The 22,759-nt window shown below is 37.3% G+C and overlaps 2 protein-coding genes across 3 annotated transcripts; one reads left to right on the plus strand and one right to left on the minus strand.

The window, feature by feature from the left end:
- Positions 1–1,417: 1,417 nt before the first annotated feature.
- LOC136257677 (probable iron/ascorbate oxidoreductase DDB_G0283291) lies at positions 1,418–20,032 on the minus strand. Of its 2 annotated transcripts, none has more exons than XM_066050963.1 (4): positions 19,982–20,032; positions 10,251–10,477; positions 8,339–8,813; positions 1,418–1,859 (listed from the first exon to the last, which is right to left on the minus strand). In XM_066050963.1, the coding sequence occupies exons 1-4, from the start codon at positions 20,004–20,006 to the stop codon at positions 1,531–1,533; spliced, it is 1,056 nt and encodes a 351-aa protein (XP_065907035.1). In that variant the 5' UTR covers positions 20,007–20,032; the 3' UTR covers positions 1,418–1,530. The 2 variants fall into 2 exon arrangements, with proteins under 2 accessions (XP_065907035.1, XP_065907036.1); XM_066050964.1 differs by lacking the exon at positions 19,982–20,032 and adding an exon at positions 15,886–16,008.
- Positions 2,669–6,180, plus strand: LOC136257676 (52 kDa repressor of the inhibitor of the protein kinase-like). Its single transcript, XM_066050962.1, has one exon. The coding sequence runs from the start codon at positions 3,405–3,407 to the stop codon at positions 6,165–6,167; it is 2,763 nt and encodes a 920-aa protein (XP_065907034.1). The 5' UTR covers positions 2,669–3,404; the 3' UTR covers positions 6,168–6,180.
- Positions 20,033–22,759: the final 2,727 nt, after the last annotated feature.

The raw sequence follows: 22,759 nt of genomic DNA on the forward strand, positions 1-22,759 counted from the left end.
ATAAGCAGTGCACAATAAATGCAACTCTGACATATGTATCTTTGGTCAGAGTGATTATAGTTGAGTGATTTGATTGAAAGCCATGCTGGTTTTCAATTAAAACATTGTTTTGGTTAAAATGGTCCATAATGGAATGGTAAATAACATGCACGTATTCCATAGTAGTAAAAAACCCAGGATTTTTGCACTGCATGTATGTCAACGTTACAGCAGGTGTTTGTATGAGGTCTCTTTGTGGTTGCTTATAAGATCTTTCATTACCATATATTTCAAGTTGGTGCTGTGTCAGCTGTGTGGGATCCGTACTATAATTCACATATCCAACAATTAGAAAGGTGCAATGTCATGCAGCCCAATGGATTTATAACGACTATAGTAGATTTAGTTCAGTCTGGCCATGTTAAGGCCATCTCTTGAGACCCATGATAAGATATCTAGATATGTTCTACACAAGGCACTGTATCACCAGCTTGCTATTTCCATTCAATCATAATTATTACTTACCGTCAATGAGAACAACCAGATCATATTACCCATTAACCATCTTCATCCACAAAGTCATATCAGAACAGTTATTTCTCCAGAACTATTAAAGAATGGAACACCTTGCCTCTTATTATTGAAACCTCTGACTCTGATTTATTTATGTCACCTTTAATTGCATTTTATAATTAGACAATTAGTTAGTGTATTGTAACTCTCCTTTTTCCTGAGCATATGTGACCAAATTTTGGAAAATCACCCATATGAGTGCGCGTGAAATAATTAGAAGTTTCATGTTTGGTGGGTTACTATTATGAGCAGCGGAGAGCTATAAAATATTTCTAAAATTTTCTAGTAATTTAAGGTATTGAGAATGGCTTAAAACCATCAACAAGTACATTTGCACTATAAAGCTTATTATTTGGTCATTGAATATTTTAAGTGTCAAATGTGCCCATATGGTTGATTTTCCAAAATTCGGTCACATATATACTAGCAGGGCTGACCACTCAACTAACAAATAGATAAACAGCTCACTGAATTACCCGCCTGGAACTGAGACATCTGTATTCCAATATATTGGTGCAATAACAATGAAATGTGAACTCCCAGAGATCAAAGCCGTACTGTGCTATGACTGTCATGGTATAAGCATGCATGTATATATTCTATGTTATATATCAATATGCCAGTGGTTTCTTCTTAAGCAAATTCAAAGTGTTTCTGTACATGTGAAGGAAGTAGGGCTGTAGCTATAGCCACTTTTCTGCTATGCTTGACTGAATGCATCAGGCAGGCAATGTTGAATAATTTAAAAAAAAATTCTGTTACGGCAACTTGATGAAAATGTTTGAAGGCATTGTAACCAATCAATACTGTCATGTTGTTGTGAAGGGAAATTTGTCTCTATACTATACAGTACTATTGCACTGTATGACAATAACATAAAATTAATGTATTATTAATACTTATGTGATCCATTCATAGTTGCATACAGCAAAGAAATAAAAACAAACAATGAGATGTTCACATACAGCAATGTTGCAACTAGTCTTTTGTTAAACTATGCACCAGCTGTTGGGTAGCGTGTTCCCCTGCACTGGTGCAATGATTCTCTTCAATAATATTCCTCACATGATCACTGACCCCATCACCAATGTGTTCCACTGACATGTCCAGATCAAAGTGAGGAGATACAAAGGTTGTTACTGAGTATCGATCACTTGATGTTGGCTTTAGTACTCTGTGTACACTTGATTTGCAGTATCCATTAGTGATGTAGTCAAGATAATCATTGACCAGAATTATTACTGCTTCCTCAACTACTGGAACATCAACCCAAATATTAGCATCTGGAAGCTGCACTTGCAGGCCACCTGTATAATTATGTTTTGTAAACATTAAAATAATATGCAATGTATGTAAGTATATTATAATAAGGTGATTTAGGGTTGTAATAAATTTATCATCATTATGCATTTATCAAGTAAAGGAATATTTAAGAGCTGGAATGAAGGGTGTTCATCTAAAATTACATGCAGAGCTGTGGTGCACAGCCCTCGCCATATGCCCTATCTGTCGCCTGCAGCTGACAGAACAACAGTCAAGAATGGATTGTTTCCTAAGTTTGCTGGGATACAGCAGGTTTCAGTGACTTTTTGGCAGTATAGTGCCAAAATGATGCTCCACCAATATTCTCTTTCTTCTGAGAGTTAGTGCAATGACTATAGAGTTACTGACTATTCTATTAGATTATTCCTAAAAGCTAAGATAATTTAGATCAATAGGGAAATCTTATCTGTATTTGTAGAAAACATTTTAATGGCTGTTGATCGATGATGCAACTAATTATAACGATATATATTTGCCATACAAGCTTCCTACAGTAGGTTGTTATAGAACAGTCAGGCTTGTCTCACTTTCTAAAATTTTCTGGGCTACACTCTTGATATCATAAATCACAGATAACATATGTGACCAGATTTGCGATATCTTCTATACACATCCAATTTACCAACTGGTTGGAAAATGTTATTGACTTGAACTTTAGTCAGTGGTGAGTACCAACATAGCTTATAAGGTTAGAGAATTTCAGGTTTATGTGTTACTTGAACACTAAAAAATTGATATGTGTGTGGAAGACCACTTACCACAAATCCAGTCACATATTATCATACCAGGGGCTGATCCAGGAATAAATGAAAGGGGGTGGCTGGCTTAGTTCACAAGCTTTACATGTGCAGTAAGGGTGTAGCTATACACTGGTGAGAGAGGTGACTGCAGACAGCGTGCGGAGCACGCTTAGCGAAGTGCGAAGCACGAGCTGTCTAGGGGGGTCTGGGGGCATGCCCCCCCAGGAAAATTTTTAAAATTAGGTGTTCAAAACATGCTATTTAGATCAAATTTTACTTAGTTTCAAAACTTTTGTTCTTATACAGTAACTGTTGGCTGCTACTGCTACTGCCCTAACTACACTATAGTGTACAGATACAATATCCTAAAAGGGTCCCTTTAGGATAAATTGTATCTGTACACTGTAGTGTAGTTAGAGCAGTAGCAGCTAAGAAAAGCAGTAGCAGCTAACAGTTACTGTATAAGAACAAAAGTTTTACCGTAGCCCCCTTCCCTCCACCCTGAATCCACCAAAGAATTAGATTGAATCTGGAAGTGATTTTGACTGAAAAGAACAATTGTATGTAGCTACTAGCTAGAATTTCAGACAGTGTACTAGCTGTTTAGAAGAAACACTGTAAAGCTAGCTACAGCATATAGTTTAAAAACTTGTTGGCAGCTGTGCTATTATGTCCATTTAACAACTGCAGCTGTAAATGAACAAAACCATAATAATAAATGTCCACCTGAAGGTTTTGCTTCAAATAAAGTGCACTGTTAGTGTAGATGCCATGTGCTAGTTTGTACAGATGTCCAGGTCTATTTTAGATTATTTTAGATCAAAAGTTATAGCCCAACAAGGACAGAATCCTCTAAGTGAAACCCTTACTACTGATGGAAGTAACAGTGACAGTGAAGTTGGGGAAGAAGGTTTGATTGACAATGAGACTGAGTCTGGAAGTGAAACTCCAGTCACAATCACTAATGAAAGTGGTATCAACAATGACAGTGATGGGAATGAATGTCAATCTCAGGGCATAAATGAAGAGACAGAGGCTACCCCTTCCACTACTGAAAGTATTAGAGTTAATGCGGATTTCATTGAAGCAGCTAACTGGCCAGATAATTTGACAGTGAGCCTTCAACAATCAACTGGTGAGCTTTGCCGTGAGGTTGCACCAGAAACTTTCCATGATAGTGATCCTGTTGAATTTAATAGCAATGGTGAGCCATCTTATCCTAACGTGAACTTTGTATCTAACTCAGAATCTAGTGATATTCTGCAAGTGGCCATTAGTAGATCAAGAATAATAAAAGATCATGAAAAATATGAATTGATTACTTCATCACAAAGCAATCTAAGGAGCACTGATTTTGACACAGTCTACTTCACTGTTTCTGGAGGAAGGAAAAGAAAACAGATAACTTTTCAATCTCGATGGCTTCAAGATTACAAATGGTTACGTTATGGTTTGGAGAATAGTCAAGGAGGATGGTGTTTGCCCTGCATTTTGTTTTTAACTGACAGTGAAAAGACACATCTCGGTGCATTTGTGTGTACGCCCTTCAAGAATTACAACAAATCCAAGGAGTTGATGGAGAGGCATGCCAAACATGCATATCATTTGAGAGCAGTAGATCATGCCTTTGAATTTACAAGAAGGTGGGCTAATCCTGAATCAAGAATCGATAGTCAGTTAATTGATAAAAGCTCTAAGAATTTTAAATTTAATACTGAAGTATTGCCAACAATTGCTGAGACAGTATTATTGTGTGCAAAGCAACGAATTTCTCTCCAAGGTCACAATCAGGATAAGGTGAACTTTACACAGGAGCCATTAAGAAATGAAGGAAATTTCATTGCCATACTTAGATTGCTGGCAAAGAACAATAAAGCACTGAGCGAACACTTAATACTTTGTCCAAAGAATGCAAAATATACCAGTAAGACCGTTCAAAACGAGATACTGGAAATAGCTGCTGACCAAATTCGTGCATTTTATCGAACCTGCATACAGAAGTGTCCACATTTTTCATTAATTGCTGATGAAGCTACATCTCATGGTAAGGAGATTTTGTCGGTTTGCTTAAGGTTCTTGGAAATTGATAATGAAAATTTTCGTGTGAAGCCAATAAAGCACGAAGTGTTACTTGACTTCCATTTTCTTCAGAGGATAACTGGGAAAAGCATTGCAGATGGCATCTTGCAAGTTTTACAAAAACATGAAATTGATGTTAAAAATTGCCGAGGGCAGGCATACGATACAACAGCTTCCATGAGCTCTTCAAATTCTGGTGTACAAGCACATATAAAGAATAATGCACCAGATGCAGAATTTCAAGGTTGCTGCCTGCATAGTTTGAATCTAGTAATATGCCATTCTTCAAAGGTTCAAGCTGTAAAAAATATGATTGATAACTGTCATCAGGCGTTCTTATACTTCCACAACTCTCCAAAGAGACAACGGTTTCTTGAACACATAATTCAGCGCTTGTGTCCATCTGCCAGGAAATCTAAGATAAATGGGCTGTGTAAAACAAGATGGGTTGAACGGCATAATACTTTCACCACAATTTTAGAATTGTATCCTTACCTTATTAAGACTTGGGAACATATTTGTTCACCTGCTGATGATGACAATGAAATTTATCCTGATGGAAATACTTGGAACTGGGATTCTGAATCTCGTAGCACTGCTAATGGTTTGAAGCACATTTTTACTAGCTTTGAGCACGTGGTTGCATTTTTGCTATCAAAAGAATTATTGGAGCCGATTAAACCAATTGCAGAATGTTTACAAGGTAGACTACAAGAGGTATACTTTGGTTTTAAAAAAGTTGATGAAGTCAAGGAGCATTACAAGCAACTTCGTGAAAATGTAAATGCTGAACATAATAGAATTTATCATAAAGCTCTAAATCTATGCAGGGATATTAGCAGCAGCGAAAGTATGCCCCGTGTTATAAGAGGCCGTCAAACTAGACCAAACCCTACAGTAAGCTCACCAACTGATTACTGGAGAGTGACAATTACCATTCCTTTGTTAGACTCAATTATAAGTGAATTGGAAGCCAGATTTTCTGTAGATACACGAGCACATTATGAACTGTGTGCATTGGTGCCCACTGTAATTACCACAAAAGACGAACATCAACTGTGTACCATCTTAAAATCTAAATGGAGTCATTTGCTACCAGCAGAAGATGACCTTGACAGTGAACTTGCTAGATGGAAAGCTCACTGCAATAAATTCCATGCCACTTTAAAGGAGAAGTCTATAACTCACTTGCTGAGTGAAGATGCAGATCCAATATTCTTCCCCAATATAAGAGAACTCCTGTGCATATTGGTAATACTTCCGATTGGAAGCACTGAAGCAGAAAGGACCTTTTCTTGTCTCAGGCAAATTCATTTGTGGTTGCGCACCACTATGACGGATGAAAGACTGGGCAACCTTGGGGTGTTAGCAATGCAAGGATTTAGCTTTCAACTGAATGTTGAACAAATATGTAAAGAGTTTGCAACTAAACATAGCAGAAAAATGTGTACAAGTAGTGTTTTATATGATTAGTATGAGCTGTTAATGCTTAATTTGCATGCCGTGATATATAGTTTAATCCAGGGTGGGTGGCTAGCCACCCCATCCACCCCCCCTGGATCAGCCCCTGCATACAATATGGTAATGCAATACAGTACACTAGTGCAGGGATCATGGAGGTTTGGGCTTTCTAGCTTGCCCAAGAATCAGTCTCACGTTTCTTCATAACAACGTGGCAGCAGTGGTTAGGTATAACCAGCTCAATAAATGTCTTCAGATCAACCCTAAACCATTCCAACAAGTTTCTATAAAGTTTTAAAGTGATTTAGTCAGCTACATTTTTCTACTAACTGATTGCCTGCCTGTCTGCCTAACTGAAGATGCTTTCAACCTAACATAACTTTGACTATGAATAAATTATGGGCTTGATTTCTTCACTATTCGATATCACTTTGACCAGAAGTGTTTTTTTTTTTTCCAGCCACAGTAGTTATAATGCATGCATCATGGCCTTATATACCTTTGTTTCCCATTTCTGGCACTGTGTATATAGGTGTTGATTGGCGATAATGTGTCCTGGCTTCAATATTTTAATTTTCATGGATTGATTACACATATGCTTCTAATATTCTTCTTCGTTAGTAATGCTGTATAACATAACTGAAACTATAGTGGAGTGGACATTTTTCATTTCAATAATTGATAGTCGGGCATGCGTTCAGTTGTAATTTTGTTATTTCTGTAGTGATTGGATTGATTGTAGAGTACTGTTCTTTGTTTTTTTTACTGTTGTATAATGGATGGAACATACTGATATTTTCATCAGCATGGGAATCATGCATGACTGTGTAGTGTCATGCATATAGTGGTTAGCATGATGACAAACGCGTGAGTTTGCAGTAATGATCAAAACTTTATGAACATGCTCACACCATACACAATCGTTATGTGATTTGAATTCTGATGAAAATATCAGTAGCTAATAACAAAGCAGATTGGCCACTTCGTAATTGATAGTTGAAGCGTTGATGCACATGCTCAGTCACTTTATAATGTGTCTGGTGCCATTCTTTCCTTTAATGTAGTATGCCATGGTTCACCAGTACTGAATTATGTTGTTACAAAGAAGTAAGCAAATAAGGGTAAGAACAAAATTAGATATTTTATACTTGACATAGTTGAAGCACTGAAACAAAGGAGGTCATCTATCTACACCTGCAGCTATACCAGTTGACATTTAATCCCTGCTTTATACTATTTACAGGCCGTGTATGAAGTAAAGTAGGAATTATATGTCAACTAGTAATGTACAGTGTAGTTGCAGATGTAGATGGTCTCCTTTGTTTCACTGCTTTTTATTTCTATGACCCCTACTCAAATGTAGAATTTCTGTTTTTCCTTACACTTGTTCATGATATACATAGTCACATAATAAACACCACCCACAAAATGGTGTAACTTTCTGTATGTTTTAGGCCTTCACTTAACATGCAGGCATAAGAATTATAGGTCTCCAATTTTGTCAGGATGTTATACCAGCATAATTTGAGCCATTGACAGGAATAATCTTTAAACAGGCTGTAGGACCAGGTGTCCTACAGACCTTCAGCACTCGTGTTGTAAAGTCTTAATAAAAAAAATTGTCTTCTTAATTAGCCAAAAGAATGGCTTACAAATGATGTCTTGCTGATATACCGTATACTAGCTGATGATGGGGAAAAGAAATCTGATGCCTGGGCAATGCAAGGGTCTGGCTATGCCAAGTGGCAGACTGTGAATGTTTAGTGTCAGAAACAGTATATCCATGCTCCCCAACTTAAATAACAGATTTAGTAATGTGTTTTACTGCAGTAACTGAATAAAGTCACATGATGGCAAATCTATGTACAAAGGTAGCAACTGAGGACAAGCAGGAAAGCAAAATCACTTAATGTGTTTTTCTTTGAAACTCCAGTATTTGACTTCATTGTAATTTTCTGTTATAGCAACAGGCAGGGATAATTTAGGTATAAAATCACATACCATTGTTTGAGGAATTTAAAATCATGCATTGTATTAAACAAAGGAACATATGGAACGGATAAATTGCAGCCCCAAGAACCATTAGCAATACCAGACCATAACTAAGTGCCACTGCACACTGTCTATGTATCTGTGAAGACATAGACAATGATATAGCTAGCAAGTATATACACGTAACTTACCAGCATCACTAGTTACCATTGTGATTAATCCACGATCAGAATGTGCACCAACTCCCCAATCTGATTGGATGCTATCATCTTTGATTTTGTGATATCGAAACATACCAAGCTGTTTAAATGTGGAGATTGTGTTTACACTAAAGTAATCTGTTCCCCATCCTAGTTCACTGGAAATACATCTGCATATAGCATGAGCTGTCTGATCTACTTCATCAAAATGTGACTCAACTGAAGACTTGAACTTTGGAAAGTCCTTCTGGCATGGCCACTTGTTGGGTCCTCTTAAAGCAAACCCAGAGAAAATAGCATCTCGGCTTGACATTTCAGATCGCAAGTAGATACCTTCCTTCATATCTGGTACTCCTTGTGTCCTCTCCCCTAACAATCTAAAGTGGCCCCAAATTCCATCACCCTTTGATGCTGCTATTTTCTTGTCAGTGGAACTACTAAGGAAGTGCTTAGACGTATCAAGTATCTGTAGTAATACCATCAATCAATACAAAGTTGTACTGTACATAAAGCAGTTACTCACAGTAATCGGTGTCTAATTGTATAACGGTATGTGATTGTTGTATACCACTAACTAACTTTCATTTAGCAAACTACTACAACATGCTACTACTGTGCACAACAACTAATTTTACAACAGAAGAGGGTGGAAGCATTTTAGGTGCTTATGTTAATTGCATTAGAATATCATGCACATGTACCTCAATAGTCACAATACAAAGACAACAAATGGCAGGAATTACTAGGGATCATTGGCCCTTTCGATTATGCTTCATGAAGCCTATTACCCCAAACCCAGTGCTTATAGTTCATACCCCCAAACCCAGTCCTTATATTAGAAATAAGATGATGTATTTTCTTTAGAAAATGCGGCTTAGTTTATTTATTTATTATTGATACTGTGCAGACCTCCATTAGGGAGTATAAAGCACAGATACACGCAAGAAAACATACATAAGCACAAAGTGTACAGCATTTTAGTCTACAGCTGGGCTAATACAAAAATCGTCTACAATCCTTTTCTTAAAGTCATCTATATTGCTTGCTTCAATTGCAGTAGCTGGGAGGCTATTCCATATTTTAATAGTGGCAGGAAAAAATGAGTGAGAATAAATATTTAAGTGAGCTGACACCAGTCTGAATCTTTGAGAGTGCCCTCTTGTACATGTAGTTATTGGCATAGGAAGGTGGTGACTGGGAATGGAAATTTCATTATGCAAAATGTAACTGTTTTTTTGTAGGTAAAACTGATGAACACTCTTTTGCACATAATTTATATGTACAGTATAGTGATCTAGTACTAGTCAAGTGTGCATATTCTAAACATAACAACGATGCCACACTTTCTCCAATCATCCACACATTTTGGCTCATTTTAAAACCAAGCTTAAGGGTTTTGTATAATTCTTTTTAACAACACTTAACCGCGTCCACCATCCACTGATTTTATAGGGAGCTATGGATTCCATCAATTAGAAATATTCCCATCAATAAAAGCTTATGATAGCATTTTTGCAAGCTCCTATAGTGGAACGGTAATTATTAGACTAAACTCTTAAATACATAAGGTTCTTATTCATGAAACTTTTAGTTCACTACATAGTTACAACACAACAATCGGATGCAGAAAAAGCCCACATAATGTGGTGACTTGATCCATAGCTTGGCATCACAAATCCTTTTGTAAGTCATTCAGTTGTGACAATTAATTGGTAGCTATAATTTCCAAAATTCTTTTTTATTTTGTGGATTTTTTATGCAAAAGATATATAACTGTAATTTGTTTTATGGTTAATATTTCATATAGTGTACACCTGTAATAATTATAATTATTGTGGAGTCTTTCTCTTTTGATCTAATGCTACATTATAAATGACAAATATTTTGCACAATAATACGATACCTGTTTGGTGCTTATTCCATGATTGATAACTTGAAATGCACCAACTGTATTGGCTGCAGAAATAATGTCTCTGGCCACAGTAGCCTTATACCTTCCCCACATAATGGCATCAACATCAATTACAGGGATTTGTGGTGACAAAGTAGATGTGGTACTCTGAAGTCCATAGCTCAGTGATCTCACTCGAAGAACACCACAAGCCTTGTACAAATTTTGCCATAATCTGACTGTATATAAAGTTAGTATTCAAGATAATTACGTTATGCACCACATCTACAAGATTGAACAATATTGGTTTAGTTTAACCACAAAGGTAAGGTGCGTAAAATGGCGCAGGCCTATACGGATATCACTTACTAAAGCACAAAAAACGAAAACTATATTATATATAGCAAAACAACTATAATACACACCAAACTACAGTATAATGATAAAATATTGTACATATGAATGAAATTAGCTACTGTGAACACAAACATTGGTACAACAAATTTCCAATTGTAGAGGGACAAGATATTGCAAAGGATACAATTCCAAAAACAAATGTGACCCAGTATGACAAAATGGGGCTTATAGCCCATCAAATTTTAACCATAATTTCAAAGTTTGAAATTTTATAGCTTTTTCTGTGGACATGGTAACTATTTAAAGTTTTCATCACTTATGTAGAACTTTATGGAGATGTTACTGAAACTTACAGAATTGTTATAGCTTATACAGAAACGGAGATGCACATTATTACGCAAACAGATGTATTTCTGGCTATAAGCCCCATGTTGTCAGAATACCATTTAGCCTGTAATTTTACTAAAGAGGTTTCTGGAGAATTTGACAAATTGAGCAAACTTTATTTGCCAATTTCAGTAGTTATCTTATGTTGCCCAATGTGGCTGCATGGTAAGTAAACTTTATCTACCACCCTATTTCGTATCTTTGCTGATTTGCTTTAGCAAAAATTATGCATCAAATTCTTGGGGTGGAAGTGAAAGATCACCCGAAATGTGGATTGATCACTATCGTAATTTCTACAAAGTGATGCAGCCCATGACCAACTACAAACTCCTCAACTGTTTCAAGAAATGCAAGCTGCACAGATACAGATTAGGTATGAACAACACAATTAACAATGATGACAATGAGTTTCCTGATAATGACAAGTATGTGAATTCTTACACTGAGAACAAGGTCAGTGGATGCAACTACGTGAACTAAATTCTAGATTTTCTACATCAGTTCAGTCTAGCTCTACTACTGATAGGGAAGCAGCTACACGTGAACTACCACCCCCTCTACTCAGAGATGCCGCAAAGTGCAAGGACATCAATATAATAGATCTCTTTCCACTACACACCAATCACAAAATAATAAAGTGTCGATATTCAATCACTTAATTCTAAGCAACCGTATGCTTATACAGTCATTCAACAACATAGTACACAGTATGCCTTAATCCAAGATATTCAACAAATGTATATATTATGATACTATTTAGCACTGCAGGAACTGGTAAATCATATATTACCTCATTACCACTATCTTAGGCTCACAATGCCTACCACTGACTTGTACCACAGGAATGACCTTTTTCAATAACTCAGGTTGCATTCTATATTCTGCTCTTTCTCTGCCAGTTAATCACCATGCATGGCGCACAGGAAATACAATACAATAACTACAGATAAGGTTATTACCGATATAATTGCATTATGTATGTGTGCATAGGTGAACAAACATCTATACCAAGCAACTGGTACTACTGTTAACGCAGTAGTACCAGAACAACACGTCTATTTGATGACTTTAAATTTGAGTGTTCCTACTGTAGCTCACTGAAGCCCACACCAAGAATTTCAGATTGCATCACGAAAGCCCTAGCGATAGGCATAGCAGCTCATTACAAGTGATAGCTTCAAATAGTGTAACCTTGGGTACAAATGTAGCTATCTGGGATACATCAGTAGAGTCAGTAGACAAGGAATACCCCTAACCCACATAAACAATTACAGAGAAACGTTTGGCTGAAGCTGTGGGATTATGCTCAGTAGCTACCAATGTTAGCTAGGTCTTCATCAGAACAAGCTACATAGGTTCATAGGCCTTTACTTGAATTTCTCTGTGTTTTCTATCTCTTTAGTTAGCCAGATACATATTTGAATTTGACTAGCTATTTCAGTGAAAATTCACCAACCACCAAAATTAATTCCCTGTTGAATTTTCTGCTTGTACAGTAGTTAGTGACTTTGGTCTGCAGCTGTTGGAGACAAACCTTAGTATACTGTACCCATTAGCAGTGAATGACACTTCGCCGATCATATGACACTTTATCACTATCATATGACACTTTGACATTATCATATGACACTTTATCATTATCATATGACACTTTGACACTATCATTATGACACTTTGACATTATCATATGACACTTTATCACTATCATATGACACTTTGACACTATCATTATGACACTTTGACACTATCATATGGCACTTTGCCTATCATAATTATGCCACTTTTATTATGACACTTTAACTCCTACTATATGATGCTTGCCTAGATCACATGACACTGCCTATCACAATATAACACTTTGTTATGACTTTTTTCCTATCATAATATAGATGCTTTGTATTCATGTTAGGGCGCAGCTAGAAATTTTAAATGGGTGAGGCAGATCATGAAATGATGCACATTCTCTAGTGTGTGAAGCATCTGGTGTGTGAAGCATCTGGTGTGTGAAGCATCTAGTGTGTGAAGCATCTAGTGTGTGAAGCACATGGCTAGGAGGTCTGGGGGCAGGGAAATTAGGTGTTGCAAGTTTGTATTTGGAGGTAATTTTGATCACACTATTAACTATAGCAATTGCAAAAGATGTGCATATATATTATATCAATTAGCTGTAGCTCACACCTTGACTCTGGCTGAAACGTACGAGCACCACTACCCAAGTTATCATAAACAATTAAAATCTAGATAATTAAACTCACCCCATAGTTGTACAATAGTCTTTTGGAACTTCATTTTTTCATTCAACATTAGCAATCTGGTCCTTACTGTACCCACACACACACCACACACACTACAGATGCATATGAGCTGAACCCTCAAATGCATTCAATAACCCAAGGATGCAATTACACAAGTTCTTGAAATTTGGCTCATTTGTAGTACTGCTTGACCTGCTAAGAATATTTCACTATCATTTTGTTCTAATGTCTGACACAATATTTACGGCCAATCAAAATTTTCACAATCAATTTCCTATGGTATGTCCACAATTGAAAATTGACTTTTACCAAATTAGCTAGCTACTCCTAACCATTTCAACATGTTAGTATTATACTATACATACCATCAAACCGGATCATTCTTTACATGACAGGAATTGCGATACTTTCCCACACGCAATTAAATATATTTCACAATCATTTTGTTCAAATGTCTGACACAATAATAGGCAATCAAAATTTTCACAATAAATTGGCTATGGAAAAGCCATAAAATGTACTGTCCATTATGCCCTATTTCCGGACTTTTAGTGGAGCTATACCACACATATCTGTTGCTGACACCTTTAGACCAGGAAAACTTGATTAACTGTTTCTCATCCCTGCCTGCGTCACTTTTTACCCCACCGCCTCAAATTGCTATTATCAATCATGTTCGCCTATACAATAATATTGTAAAGTTTGTCTTTTTGATAGCACATCACAAGCTGCACTGCTGACCTTCCTAGAGTATAATTGTACTACAGGCAAAACTGGGAAACTGTAGTTTCATAGCCCCAGCATGTTGCTGAAAATTATTGGATAATTAGAGACACTTTAAGAGTACGTTGAAATTGGTGCAACACAACCCCTGCTAAGAATATTTAGCCAAAATTCAAAGTTGTATACATACAGCATGGTAGGCTGTTTCTGTACAAAACATATTTTTTCCTTAGTCTCTACCATATCCATTGAGTCCAAATAGAGATCTGTGTGTAGGCCTGCATCAAATATGGCAGCATAATACTAGCATAATAAGTGGATATTCCAAACTTTGGAGCTTAATTCCATTACAATAGATCAGTACTCCCTAATAGGGTAGTCAATGGAAACTGCAAACACATGCATACCTCAATACTCTCTAATAAAACACCACTTTGTACTCTAATAGTGCATTCACTGATTAAAATGTTCCACAAGATAACTGTAAGAGTTGCTAACCTAGGAACATAATGGAAGCATAATGGGAACACTATAAAGAGCATAATAGGTGAAAACATTGGGAAATTACTGAAAGCAGTTTGGGCAATACTTTTTACTCAGGCCTATCTGTATGATTGTGTGACAATTTGAAGTGCTAAGAGTAACTATGCTGAAAACAACCCTTGGCTTGCTAAGAATATCACATGTAGCTAGCTGCCTTTGCCATGTCTAAAAATTAAAAACGGTATGCGTTTTCATGCATGTTAGCTATACAGAAACATTCTCAGTAGCTACTCATCTGCTCCTGATTTATGTTCACTTAGTCTCTAATATATCCAATTGAGTCCAAACAGAGATCTGCAGCTGTGTGTGACAATTTCAAGTGTTAGGCTTTTAGGCATTTGACATGTCCCACTGTAGTCCTAGAACAGTTTACCATGCTGATTTGTTTGACTATTTTCTTTTGTTTATTTTAGCAGTCTCCATTTCCCATATTTTAAAATAATAATACTATACATTATAAATCCATTTAAGGATACCATGATAATGATATAAAACAAAAGATGCCGGTGATGCTTGATACAAAATTATATCGAGCCAATTATTAAGTTGCATGTACAGTATTCAGTTCAAACCAACGTTAACAACACTGGTGTATTTTTTCCTTACAGTTGAGTGTACTTTGTACTATAGAGTTCTGATCTATCCACCTGTGGCAGTGTATAGCATGCTGTGGTCACCAATGTGTATTTGTGTTTAGCTTCCAGTGTGTATGCACACATGTGCAGCTCTATGATCATGGTACGTCAAGTAGGCTTAAGGGTGCTTTGTACAGTTGCGCGTATGGCTTCCCATAAATTATTTTTTCTGCTGTAACTTACGAACGCATTAAACTATTCTGCTAAACTCTTTTTATTTGCAATAAGCTATCACTACTGCACAGTTTAGTCCAAATCCCATGTCTTAACTCACTGTAGAAGGCAACTTTTAAATTTTCGCTTCAAACTAGAACTAGTCCCACAGTTTATGCCCTAGAGACTTGATTCTTTTAAAATACATTATTGAAAACTGTACAAACAAACGTGCGTTTCTATTTTTTTGTTCTCTCTGGCTTCTCAGTCATCAGATACTCTTCTTCCCCTTTTGTGCTGGCACTAATCAGTCTTCTTTACCTCCACGCCATTCCTCGCCAGAAGGAGCTATCAAAAAACGACAAGCGCTCTTTTAATGCATAAATACCATGCTTGCCCATCTGAAATTTTCATGCCTATCGGGTCTAAAATGACGAACTAGTTCTAATTTTAGTATCAAGGTGTAGAAACTGAGGCGCACGCAGCTGTTCTATGGCCACAGTTATTGTTTCTTAATTGCGTAACCGGAAGATAATCGGTAAATTACGGATCGCCATATTCATTAGACCACGATGAAGAAGATACATCACTTACTTCGCTTCCTTCATGTATATCGATCTTCTTTCTTCGTTTGTGGTAGGTTATTTCATCATAAAAGACATTTTCTTGTTGGGCGCGCCACGCGTTAAACAAGCCACAGACTAATTAGATAATTACTGGTGACCATTAGTAAACCCCAGCTGTGCTAACCTCAGAAGCCATACGCGGAACTGTACAGAGCATACTTGCATGTTTTCAGCAGAAAAAAGCCAAATGACAGCTGCTGTGTTCTTCCTCAATAGTAAAAATGTTACTTTAGCATGTATACATAGTTTGTATCCAAAGGAACATGTTAACTTGTTAACTAGTTAATACTATTATACACTCAATTACACAAAGCACTATAGCTGAATCAAACTAACTTACCTTCTTTGCTGACTCTTATGTACTCAACTATATACTCTCAGTTAGCTATATCATGTAACCTCTAACACAATGTACATTGAACATCTATAGTAACAATATTTTGGTCTGTACTTTTCACATCATAATTATATAATAGATATTTTATACTTATGTGTGAGGCTTAATGGCTTATGCACAAGTGCATCACCTAACCTATGTAGCTATTTTTTGCTGATCTACAAGAAAATCTGTTTATACTCTTTGAGAATAAAACTACATAGCCTTTTCCTTCCTACTGCATGTCGTTCTTCATACTGCAATGATGTTTCCATTCTCAAGCTATTCTTGTAGGTTTGCTTTGCCATTGATCTAAAGAGTGAAGCCTTATGCTGCAGGGAAACCACAACATGTCAATTATGTTAGGGTCCGCAATCCGAAAAATCAACTTCTACAAATCAATCCCCCTACCATTGTGGGATGTTCATTGTAGTATCCCAGTGCTTGATCCACCATGAAACCGGAGGCACGATTGTTGTCTTCACAGAAATATTGTTTTCAGTATTTCGCAAGATGCAAACTTTATTTTTAAAACTTCGTGCTCCACACATAGGACCGGATTAAACTTGCTACTTAGCCAAATGGTATCCAGAGTTGTTGTAGTTGAAAAGTACGCACAGAAATAAGTAAATAACTCGCTGGGTGCCCGGCACAAGGTTGCTTTCTTTGAAAAAACCGACAGACAAAGAGATACGACGTTTCGAATTCAAACTGCCCTACCACCCAGGGCAAGAGAAGCCAACTCTTCCTCATAGTGTTTCGATACGGTTGGGTGCATAGTCTGTTTATGCTGTTAGTTTGGAAAAGATCTGAGACTTCTCACCATCTGGGTGACGAACGTCAAAATTTTCTGCAGCATCAAAGAATTGTGTCGCGCTTTCTAGCCAATTCCAGCGCCTCTGCAGCCACAACAATCATCAATTATAAACTAAAACTATGGCAAAAGATGTCCCTGAACGTTTGGTAGCAGCGGTTGTCAATTATTATTTCATCTACGGCTTCCACGCCTCGTTCTAAGCTATGCATCAAGGGAGGCAGCAAAATCGTCCAAATTTGACTTCACCTCTTACGCTCCACAGCGGCTTCAAATCTTCACTAGATCACCCTACATCACCATTATGCTGCAAAACATACCGAAAAAAGCACATAATCTGTCATTTCTGATTCGAGCTGGGTGGAGCTCCTGGTGAGCTGCTGGTATACTGCATCACCTACAGATGATCTTACCCCTAAACTTTCAAGTTTAAGGAGTGGCTACTATCACCAACCAATGACTCTAATTGATACATACAAATTTTCCTTTTTCCCATCAACCATCAAATTATGGAACCAACTCCCTGCTGATGTAATTAATTCCTCTACCCCTATAATGAGTTTTGTAATAACTTAAGTAACTTTTATGATCACACCTGTGCGTTATAATCTTTTGATTTCTGCACAGTAATAAATATAATAATAATATATATCATATGAAATCACAGAAACACCAACTACTACTACCAAGAGTAAATAATGGAAGAGAGAGTATCCAACTGCCATATACTGCATCAAAAATGAGCACATCAAGTAGAGAAGTCATCCTGTAGTGCTTTCAAAGACAGTGTTGAATGAAGTAATAAACACCTGCTAGGTCAGTCTGTTTGAAGTGCCCAGGTATGATTTGAAGTCAAACAGTCTGAGCTAGAAGGTGTTTATTACTTCATTCAACACTCACTTTGATAGCACTAAGGGATGGCTTCTCTACTTGATGTGCTCATTTTTGATGCAGTATATGGCAGTTGGATACTCTCTCTTCCATTATTTACTCTTGCTACTACTACTACCAAATGTTTTGATCCATCATTTATCATCATTCTAAACAAAACTAAGTGACCAGTGTGGCATCAGAAGTACTGGAAAGCACTTTGGTACCATTGAGAGAATCCCTTGAAATGACGCACGAAACTTTTGACGTTCTTCACCCAGATGGTGAGAAGTCTCAGATTCAATCCAGACTAACAGCATAGACAGACTATGCATCCAACCTTATCACATTACTATGAGGAAGAGTTGGCTTTTCTTGTCTTGGCTGGTATAGGGCAGTTTGAATTCGAAAATTTGTGTTTCGTTTTCTGCTTTTTGAGAGAAAGCGACCCTGTGCCGGGAACCCAGTGAACCATTTGCTTATTACTGTGCGTACTTTTTAACTACATTAACTCTAGATAATATCTAGCTAAGCAGCAAGTTCTATCCTGTTCTTTGTGTGGAGCACGAAATTTAAAAAATAATATTTGCATCTCACGAAATACTAAAATCGATATTTCTGTGAAGACAACAATCGTGCCTCCGGTTTCATGGTGAATCTTGCAATGGGATACCACAATGAACATCCCACAATGGTAGGGGATCGATTTGTAAAAGTTGATTTTTCGAATTGCGGACCCTAATTATGTGTTAATAAGTATCAAGTTAACATGTTCATTTGGAAACCCTATCCCATTATCCATTATGTTGTTGTGTACTACTACCTACTTGTGATCACAGAACTACAGGTTTTGGATTAGATAATAATAGTGAATAAATATTTAGATTCTTGATGCGTTCTTGGTAAGGTAGATTTGCTAATCGGGGTATCAGTTTTGTAGCACGGTGCTGGAGTTTCTCTAACATATCTGTATCCAGAGGCGTAGCCAAGGGGTGGCAAGGGGAGGCATTTGCCCCCCCATCACCGTAGTGGTTTTGTTAAAAAACCTCCGTCACAAGCTTACCAGTATTAAACTAACACGCAAATGACTATAAATTATGTGCGCTACTACGCGGTATCACCAGGGGTTGCTAGTGAACGCGCAAACACAACATTCAACTCGCTCGTGAATCCACCGAACGAAAATATTAGAGACACACTTCTATATTTAGCCTAGATTACTCATGTGATAGGGCATTTTCGAATCTAAAGAGTTACCGCTCTAAGGACCTCGCCGCAGCAGGAGTCACAACTCACAAGTGACAAAGGAGACCAGATGACGCTACGAACCTACTGCCTACGAGGTGATAAAGTGTTAAATGTACCAAGTTTATTTTCTCGAGTCGATCACACTAGATCTTTGTACGGCAGTGCAGTCTAATTTTTTTACTTTATCAGTGAGTCAGGCGGATCAGTCACAAGCTTAGAAATTCTGCTAGCAAGAAAGACAAGTGGGATTTCAAGCAATACGTGGCATTTGAATTTCGCCGTGTGAAGTGAGTGAACATGTCATCCTGTCAGCAGTGTGCTAGGACTGCAACACAAGCTGTGGCTAACGTAAAGTAACTTGTATTGGCACTAAAATATATAGCTCTACCGGACTGTGCATGAATTTGTTGGAGTACAGTTGTGGCACTTGCGGTGATGCTCGACGAATATACCTCCACTGAATCATTGATATAAGTGATAAGCGATCAGTGCATCTACTGAAATAGTTACGTAGCTAGTTACATAAGCTGTAATAATACAACACCGTATGTTGGCTAGCCCACCATTGGGTCATTAGCCCTTTTTGCAACCATGAATGATTTTGAGCGTTTCGTGGGGACATGCCTGCCCCTCCATCACCTTCTGGCTAGCTACGCCCCTGTCTGTATCCTTAGCATAATGGACTCCAATCCTGAATACAGTACTCAATATGTGGTCGAATGGCATCAGTAGGTATTACATAGCTATTACGCTAACCTGGCCCGTTGACAAACTGTTGCATGATCAATCAAACAATCAGATGAGAGGCGGGTCCGACAGAAAAATATTTGAACTGATAACTAGTTAATCAAAAAAAATTCAATCAATCAGATGAGAGGTCCTATCCTTTGGGTCCTATACTCGTAGCTACGGTAGCTACCAACAAAACCCTTGAGAATCCTAGATTCCCAATTCCAAGAAATGAGTTGCTGTAATTAGTTATTGTAAAGTAACTATGTGACCGAATTTGACAAAACAAGGCTTCCACACACATCCACTTTTATGGCTTTGAAGTACCATACCTCAATGTCGGAGTATGCCATTAGTTTCAAATTTTACCTGTTATTGCATGTACTATGCTATGGAAGGACTTTGTGAAAAGGTTAGGGCAATAGCTTGCTAAGTAGTCAAGTTACAGTTGATTAAAGTCAGAAAAGTGGATGTGTGTGGAAGCCTTGTTTTGTCAAATTCGGTCACCTATAGTTCTGTAGCTTTTGAGATTTCAGATTACATAATATTATAGCTATCACAACGGGTTTGATTTCCCAGCGCCGGCAAAATATTCGCGAAATTTATTTCTAATAGAAGGGGCGGCTGTGCCAGGTGACTAGCTAATGCTTCGCAAGAATTACCCCTTTAACTGGCAAGAGTATACTAGCTACGTATGTCAGGATCTGCCTAACATAACATACGTGTACATACCAAAATATGAATGAAGTTTTTGATTTCATCCCTAAAACTACACTGATTTTCAATCACAAAATAATAGAACAAAAGTCACTGTGACCTTTCAAAGTAGGACTGCGTACAGATTATATCACACACACACACACACACCACACAATTTTGTACTTATTCAATAGCCTTAGTGAATGTCTGTTGCTCGATGTATTATGCATGCTATGCTTTGGTAGCTACAGAACAACAACTATAAGTGATTAACCACATGTGCACCTGTACACATGCAAGCATTGTCAAGCAACAGTGGCAGATCTAGAAATTTTTAGAGGGGGGTTTCAGGTTCAGAAAGTTTTCAATAACTGTAATCCCAGCTGGGGTGAATTGTTAACTTGATAGCTCAGTGGCCTATAGCTATATACAGATCTATAGCAAAAACTAGCTACTAGTAGAATCAGTAAAATAGCTCCACACTATTGTTTCACAGTTGAATCTTGCTAATCCAGGACATAATGGCATTTTCAGTGATTTCAAAGGCAAAAGTATGAAGAGTTTGGCCAATAGAAAAAGTCCCAATATAATGTGATTTCATCCTCCACACAAATCGTAAATAAATTTGGGGCGCACGCACTATTTTCAGAGGGGGTTTCAGCTGAAACCATAATTGCAAACTCCCTGTATATCCACCACTGGACAAATCTGTAGAGCTCCATACATTGCACTGAGTCTGTAAAAGCCAAAACAAAAACTGTGTCTTTATATAAGTAGCACACAAAGTGATGTTAGGAATAGGGGTGGATCTAGGATTTCCAAGGAGGGGTGCTAAGCTGAAGGAATCAATAGTGAGGACAAAAATGTGGTAACTGCATGGTTGATGCAACTATATATTATAGTAGTGCAGCGCATGTGAACACACTCAGCATGCTTTATCTAGCTAGGGAGTCTGGGGGGCATACCCTCACATTGACACACTCAAAGAATTTTATTTATTTTTTTTGCATTCTGAGGTTGAATTTGGTAATAATATTGACTGAAGCTTATTGAATAAGCATTGTGATCCATTTTAACTAAGTGAAATTATTTTCTAGCAGTGGTAACTAGCTGTCATATAAAGGGTGTAAATGTTGCAGTGTGGTTTGAGTTCAAAGATAATTTCAAAGGCTCTAGAAGTTGAAACTGCTGAATTGACTACTAAACATCACAATACTCAGTCAACTACTCTAATAGAACATCCATCATTAAACAAAAAGAACAAAGACCTTATAAATGCTATCCTCTAGGGACAGTGTTTATTCTAGGATTTCTCCTTTTGGGGAATCAGGAATTTGGGGGGTGACCAGGTGAAAGTCTGCTATATAGTTGTCCAAGTTCACAACTATGTTAAACACTTGAAATAGTTGCCAAACACTAGTTAGTCATTTAACGTTGTGTCATGAGTGTTGATTTTGATATTTGTGATTGGGTAAAGCCAGATTGTATGATCAGGCTTTCTGAGATTAAATCCGGTGGGTATTTGTGGTGACTGTGTATGCCATTTTGAAAGTAGAAATTTTTACAAATCACACTTTCTGAGATTGAATTTATAAGGACAATTTTCAGAGTTAAGCATGCTAGTTGGAAAAACTGGGTAGACTTTGGCTCTCAGGTATTGAATAGCCATCACTTGCATGAAATTTAGTTTTGTATATGTACCCTATAGTTGTAGCAGATTTTTAAAAATTAATTGATCTGATACTGAATCTGATAGCATTTTAAGGTTGCATTTGCAATTTTTAACCTGGGAAAATTTTTCATATTAACCACTCTGAGAAGGAATCTGAGAGCATGTTTGGTGTGCCATTTTAAAAACAAGCTTAACCTGTAAGTATAGTGTAGTAGTCACTCACAATTTTAGGGGGTGAGTCTGAGATTTTAGGGGGGGGGGAGGAAGTTCCCCCCCTAACAGCCCTAGAATAAACACTGTCTAAGGACCTGTGAGAAGACAGTTTTACCCACCTTGTTAATTCCTAGAAGGGATTTATTAGCTCTTTTTCCTCTTTCCAAGAATGTTTTCAATTTTTCATTGCCCATGTATATACGCTTTTAGATGCAACTGCT

This window comes from Dysidea avara, chromosome 6 (assembly GCF_963678975.1).
Source record: "Dysidea avara chromosome 6, odDysAvar1.4, whole genome shotgun sequence".
NCBI classification, from domain to species: Eukaryota; Metazoa; Porifera; class Demospongiae; order Dictyoceratida; family Dysideidae; genus Dysidea; species Dysidea avara.

Bases quoted from the DNA above. Each gene is read 5' to 3' on its own strand.
- LOC136257676 (XM_066050962.1), top strand. From the start codon at position 3,405: ATGTCCAGGTCTATTTTAGATTATTTTAGATCAAAAGTTATAGCCCAA.
- LOC136257677 (XM_066050963.1), bottom strand. From the start codon at position 20,006: ATGCAACAGTTTGTCAACGGGCCAG. The intron at 8,814-10,250 runs GTATCGTATTAT...GTATTACTACAG, and splicing joins ATGGAATAAGCACCAAACAG to ATACTTGATACGTCTAAGCA. The intron at 1,860-8,338 runs GTAAGTTACGTG...ATAATTATACAG, and splicing joins AATGGTAACTAGTGATGCTG to GTGGCCTGCAAGTGCAGCTT.